A 7500-nucleotide genomic window follows, 5' to 3' on the forward strand; every position below is an offset into this window, starting at 1 on the left:
AAAAAGTAAAAAAAAATGAAAAAAAAATCTAATTTTCGGATCGATTAAATCAAATTCTCTCGATTCGATCGTTCGAACGTAAAAATATTCATCGATTAAAAATGATAATCACGTTTGTTTTCAATGTCCATTACGTCCGACCAACGTTTTTATTTCTTCTCTTTTTTTTTTCTCTTTCATTTTTTCTTTCTTTGTTTTTTTCCCCACGAATCGGTGAAAAAAAAAATGAAAACCGTTATTTCCTTCCTAGTGGATATAGATATATCCGTATTCAAATTTCGATACTATTCTTCGATAACAAATAATGCATTTTCCTCTCTCTATTCGATATTTCGAAAATCTATAGTTTCATCTAATCGAACGGACAGGTCAACGATCACAATTTTGATTTTTGGTGGACGTAACGCGAACGAATTTTGTCAACGTGCGACACTATTATTGATATCATATATATATATGTATAAAAATTTTTTTTCTCATACATATATTTCTTGTACATTTATATAAAGAAAAACCGATGAAATGTCTAACGATTAATCGAGTAATATAATAAATGCGATTTAATAAATCAATTGATTCGATCAAAAAGTACGAAATATATTTGTCAAAGGGGAAAAAAAAACGATCGATTCTCTTTAAAATCGTCGAATAATAAAGCGATTAAATTCAATAAATTAATTGTGGATTGATGATATATAGACATCAACGAATGCTTGCTGAACAACGGTCACGGTCCCTGTCAGGACACGTGTCGAAACCTCGTAGGTGGTTACGAATGCTCTTGCGAGGGTATCCAGGACACAGTTCTGTCGGCCGATAACCACACGTGCCAGAACGCGGGTCCATGCAGTGTCAACAACGCCGGATGCTCTCACACTTGTCTCTCGACGATGGGTCGAGTGTTCTGCCTCTGTCCGGACGGCTTCATGCTCGAGGACGACTGGAAGACCTGTCAAGGTAAACCTCATCTCCCTTAAGGGTATACCACTCGCGTTTAATCGCGTTAATTGAATGTCGACGAGGAAATTTGCCTTGGTACCTATAACAAATCCTCTTCAAATTGTACGTTTAAATCGTCTATCTTTATTATTTATTTTTTTTTTGACAAAATTAATAAGATTAGATAGTTCTTCTTTTTTTTTTCATTTTATCGATATAGGAGAAAGAGAGAGAGAGAGAGAGAGGAAGAGAAAGAGAAAGAGAGTTTAACGTTAAATGGAAATACATTACAATATTAGCTTTTTCATATAAATTTAACATATTCTCAAATGCATACAAATATATATATATATATATATATATATATATATATATATATATATATATAAATATGTTAAAAGATATATTTATATTTATAATATATTATTATATAAATATAGTACATTATAAGGTATACCTATTTATAAGTAATATATTAATTTGTTTTATAAGAGAGATAAAAATATGATTAATATTTATAATATATTACATTATGTAATAAGAATTATTTAAAAGATTATTACGTTCGAGATAATAGAATGCTAATGTATTCTTTTTTTTTTTTCTTTTTTTTTTTTTTTTTTTGATCAGACGTAGACGAATGCGCAGTACCTGATCTACAAACGGAAGTGTGCCGTTACGGATGTATCAACACGCAAGGATCTTACAGATGCGCCGAACCGACAGAACTGAAGGATCAACCGATCGTAGATAGTCTCTCCATCACCTGTCTGCCCGGATACGAGGTGTCCACGGACGGCTCTTGCGTGGGTGAGTAGTACTCGATCCTTGCGGTAAATCTATCGGACGTGTTCTACGATCGAATTTTCTTTATCGTTTATATGATTAAATCATTTATAAAAGGTTACTTCCTACGAAATTATCTTACGAATTGATATTTAAATTGATCATGACATTTTTGAAAAAAAAAGAAATATATATATTATTAATTATTATATATATATATATACATATATTTTGTATGTATAATTATACATACATTTATATATACGTACGTATTAATTATTATATACACGTAATAACTTTTATGCAAATTAATTAATTAATTAATCATTGACTGTGAAATTGTATAATAAATTTCATGATCATTAATTAATACGAATATATATATATATATATATTTGTCTTTGTATAAAGATTAGAAGATGTTCATGTCGTTTTGGAAGACCTTAGACGTGCTTCACGTTGATCGTTTCAGTTTCAAATTGCACTTTCTACCAATGCGGTGCGAAATTTCATAGAGCGTTGTAAGTGTAATACTGAAAGTTGCTCTCAGTACCTGGTACGTTAACTACGGTAGCTCGTTAGCATGTTGTTTAGTTATTTACTCAGTTATTCCACGATATACAGGATTATACAGTTTAATGATAATAGATACCCCTAGGGAAGTTAAACTTTGTCCGCACGGACACAGTCAACCGATTTAGAACCATATAACTGTTAGCCACACGACTATCTTTCCTTATGCATTTTGCAAAGTCATTCCTTCTTTATTTACATTAATTAAAAGAACAACGAATATCTATCCGTTATAAGTTGAGGAATAAAAATAATTATTATCTTTTTTTCCCTCTTTTGCTTTTTCTTTTTTTCTTTTCTTTTCTTTCTTTTTTTTTTTCTCTCTCTCTTTTGTCTCTCGTTCTCTAAATATTTTTTTTTACTTCCCCTTCCTCCCCCCCTCCACCACGCCCTTTTCCTTCTTTCTCTTTTACGTATTTTTTTTTTTTTTTTATCGTAAAATATCATTATCAGGAATGTTGGAAAAACGTAATACAAATTAAAATGAAAAAGATTATGTTTATCCATTATTATATGTTTTCAACCTTAATTAACGTGATTGTAATTTTTCATTAATATCAATGGGATTTATATTTTATATCTCAAAACAAACATCGACGTAGAAAAGGAGTAAATATATTCGGCGTAAATTAAAAAGGGATTTTTCACATAACCCCGCTTTCTCCTTTCGCATCTCCCTTCCGTCCAACCGGATGTTTGTTTGTTTTACTTCGTTATTCGCAAGAGAAACGTACGAGGGGAATGGTTGAGTTAGAACGAGAAAGTGAGAGAAAGAGATCTTTTTCACTTTTTTTTTATTTTATCCCCCTTTTTTTTTTTTTCTTTTCTTTCATTTCTGTTTAGTTCTTTTTTTCCCCTATTTTTTATCTTTTTTTTTTTTTGTTTTTCCTCCTTTTTTTTTTTTTTTTTTTTTTTTTTTTTTTTTTTTTTTTTTTTATCAAAACCGCAAATATCACTTTTCGTTATTAAACGTAGTAACTGAAACTGATATAAATATGGTAATAGTCAAAAGCACTTGTCTGTATCGCGTACGAGAGAAGCAATGTAATTTTCGAGTTTAAAGCGTTCAGTTTTAAAAGCCGATGGACGGTGGATAAATTTCGAGCGGGTCGATGGCTACCGGGGGATAACAATTCCCCGTAGGGAGATGAAGGCCCTTCCCCCCCCCCCTTCCTAACGAAATTTCAGAGAGGGTCCTCGTCAAGCCCCCTCATCGTAACATCGTACGAGACGTAAATAATCGAATCAGCTCGAACATGGATCCACTTTGTGTAGAGGCCCGCGCGTAACTCCGTGTCGACTATCGACGGTGAATTACAATTGGCGCTATATGATATTATCCTGTCGTCTGATAAAAGATAGAAGAAGTGAAAGAAGAGGAAGAAGAAGAAGAAGAAGAAGAGGAAGAAGAGGAAGAAAATGAAAGAATAATAAAACGAAACGAAATAGAAAAGAAAAGAAAAGATCAAAAAAAGAAAAGGAAGACGTTTTTAGACATCTTGAACACAAAAAAAAAAAAAAGAAAAAGGAAAAGAAAAAGGAAAAGATTTCCAAGGGAAAGTAAAAATAAGAAAAATAAGATTTTAATTTGATCCATAATCAAATATTACATTTATTTTCGTACTCGTTGGAAAAATTGAATAAACATATTCCCATTAGGATCATTCGGTGCGTCACGAATTATAAAGATTTCGATTTATGATTTTATCCGATTAAATAACAATCATCTATTTCTACTTATCGTGATCTTTTCGGATAAATTTCTTCATTTTCTTTCTTTTTCGTTCGTAAAACTAAGAAAATCTAGAAAACTCGTTCCTTCTTAAAATAACGAAGAATAATATTTAATCGAAAGAGTCTTGAGAAAATGAGTGATCGATTTTTAATCGATTTTCTTTTGTGGAAATTGATTTATCGTTGCATTTAATTTTTATTTTTTGTTTTCTTTTTTTTTATCCGTAATTTGTATTGTATATATCTTATATCGTTTAATGAATATGTATATATTTATTCATCGAACTTCATTCAAGGTCTTTCAACGATAGAAAATTTTCGTATGCTCGTAAAGCAACGTTAGGATGTAGATATAACGAGAACTCCGCGGGGATATGAAGGCACTAACGAGATTTTCCTAACGGCCTCGTCCGTACCTACGTAGATCATCCGTGTACTTAATCGAATTAGTTCACACGTGGATCCTATGCTCACGGCATGACGACAGCTCGCGTTAGTATCGCGCCTAAATCATTCTGTGCACTTGCACGAACACGATAAAGGACTTGGCCCTTTCGAACAGAACCAATCGTAATTCGAGGATACAATTATCGACGTTATTAAAGTGTCCAAGCGTTCGTACTGAAATCCGATTCATTTATGTCTCTTTCTCTCTCTCTCTCTCTCTCTCTCTGACTTAATTGACATCGTACGTCATTTTCCTCTGCAATTTTCGATCAAAAATAAAATCACTGAGATGAAGAATAATTTGGTCAATGTGTTTGTATAATAATTAGTAATTAATTGAAATGATATTTATGATACGTTAATAAATAATATTGTTTTGTAAAAGTGTAATTTAATTTATAAAGAATATTTTTCGATTGAATCCGTACGATTGATTATTATTAATTTATTTAGAAATGTTAAATATATTAATTTTCACATTGGTGTAATTGACATTTTACTTCAACGTAACTACATGAAATTATTTTCATTGAATTCAAAATTAATTGACATTCTACGTCAATTTTCCTTTGAAATTTTCGAACAAAAATAAAATCACTCAGATTGAGGATTAATTTGATTAACGTGTTTGAATAATAATTATTAGTAGTTGTATTAAAATGATATTTGAGATATTGTAATAAATATTATTGTTTTGTGTAAAAGTGTAATTGACCAAGGATGAGATTATATCCGAGGAAACTTTGGCAATGAATTCGAACAATTGATTGTAATAATTTATAGAAATGATTAATATATTAATTATCACATAGTGTAATTAAAACTTCATTTGCCCGTAACTGGATGAATTGTCATTATTGAATTCGTCGACCGTGATACAATTATCGATGTTATCAGAATATTCACCATTGATGCTGAAGTTCGATCAATTTATGTTTCTGTCTGACTTAACTGACATCATACGCCATTTTCCTCTGAAATTTTCGATTAGAAATAAGATCAGTTTGGATGAGGAATAATTCGATTAATTTGTCTGAATAATAATTAGTTGAATTGAATTAAAATGATATTAAAAATATTATCCTAAATATTATTATTTTATAAAAGTGTAAATCAATTGAGCATGGGTAAGATTATTTTAGGTAAAATTTTTACAATATATACGAACGATTGATTATAATAATTTATTTAGAAATATTAATTATATTAATTTTCACTTTGGTAAAATTGAAATTTAACTTTCTCGTAACTTCATGAATAGTCGTCATTAAATTCATAATTAATTGACATCGTACGTCATTTTCTTTTGAAATTTTCGACGATGAATAAGATCACCGAGATGCAAAATAATTATGCTAAAGTGTTCCCATAATAATTAACCATTGAAATAAAATGATATTTAAAATACGATTATAAATATTACCATTTTGTAAAAATATAAATTAATAATATGACGATTTGATTATTGCATAGATGACAATTTTTCGAATGAATTAGAACGATTGATCATAATAATTTATAGAAATGATTAATGATATATCAATTATCGTATGATGTAATTGAACTTTCACTAGTTCATAACTTAATGTATTATTATCATTGAATTGGTCGTTCGCGCACAACTAATTAATTACTTAAACTAACATCGCACTGATAACATCGGATGATTCACTCGGACCTCGTTACTCGGTACACATTGGAATATCTCTACTGAATTCTAATTCGATTTCGGAGTACGATCTAATTGCATTGAGAATCCGACAAGTGTATCGAAGTTACCGTTCTATTCTAAGAAGATAACTCAAGTCGATTTTGTTCGATCGTTCTAATTATTACATGTAAATTCGTTATACTTAATTAAATTTCCCGAGGAATTTTTTTTCTTCGTAGTGTCTCGTAAAAAAAATTCACGTCCAACGATTGGATTGATCTCGCTTCATCGAAAATTAATATCGAAACTAATGAGAGAGGGAGAGAGAGAGAGAGAGAGAGAGAGAGAGAGAGAGAGAGAGAGAGAGAGAGAGAGAGAAAGAGAGAAAAAAGAAACAAACAATAATAGTGACCAATAGAAAAAGAAATAGTATGAAAAGCCATTGGGAGATTTTAAGCTGAGCAAAGAGTTGGAAAAACTCACGCGAGTTCACGAAAAATCGTCAGAGCGTGACTCCACGTATATTTACTGTATAAATTTAGGAAGACTCTCTCTTTCTCTCTCTTTTCTCTTTTATCTTCTCTCTCATTGCATTGCATCGGCACGGGTCAAACAAAGGGAGTACACGGATTCGAAGGACGTATGAAAAATTTTTCCCGTTCTCCGTTATTCGAACAGGAAATATATTTTCTTTCCTTCTATTCTTTTCTTTTTTGAGAGTGCGAAAATTCCTATGTATTCTATCCTTGTCTCTTTCGTTTCGTTTTCTTTTCTCTTTTCTCTTTCTCTCTCTCTCTCTCTCTCTCTCTTTATCTCTCTAATCTTATTTCTCTTTTTCTTCGTGGCAGAACTTCGATCTGGAATCTTGACTTGTGATCCCTCGAGGACGATATCTATATTACTGGTCTCTATAGTTTTTCAGGATAGAAAAAAGGGGATGAGGCAGAAAGAAAAAAAGAAATTCACGAGATTCTCTCTCTCTCCCTCTCTTTCTTTCTCTCCCTATTCCCTTTTACATTTTATTTTTTTTTCCTTCTTTTTTTTTTTTTTTTTTTTTTCTTTTCTTTACTTGGTTCTCATATCGCGCGAGTAACAGGGGACCATCTTAACTGTATTCTCGCGAGAGCTCCCCAAAGTATTATACACCAGGTGTTCCTGAAAAAAGATGATGATATCTTTTCAACAAAAGATGAAATTACGAATAGATCTATTAACTTAATTATCAGACGATGATTTACAAACGCTCGGCTAAAGTATAATTAAAGTATAATTAAAGAAATTAATTCTACTCGATTAACGGAAAATGTTCATTTAATTCGTTTAATTTGTCAACTTAAAAGGAGGACGAGGAGAGGGTTACGGAGAGGGCA

At 31.0% G+C, this 7500-nt stretch overlaps 1 protein-coding gene across 1 annotated transcript in view; it reads left to right on the forward strand.

Annotated features, from left to right (window-relative positions):
- The window catches only part of LOC124423170, a 63109-nt gene that overhangs the window by 27212 nt on the left and 28397 nt on the right, over nt 1–7500 (forward strand). Inside the window, exons 8-9 of the mRNA XM_046960655.1 lie at nt 700–957; nt 1570–1749. Of these exons, the coding sequence (XP_046816611.1) occupies nt 700–957; nt 1570–1749 (438 nt within the window). The remainder of the gene's footprint in view (nt 1–699; nt 958–1569; nt 1750–7500) is intronic.

This window comes from Vespa crabro, chromosome 3 (assembly GCF_910589235.1).
Source record: "Vespa crabro chromosome 3, iyVesCrab1.2, whole genome shotgun sequence".
Taxonomy (NCBI): domain Eukaryota; kingdom Metazoa; phylum Arthropoda; class Insecta; order Hymenoptera; family Vespidae; genus Vespa; species Vespa crabro.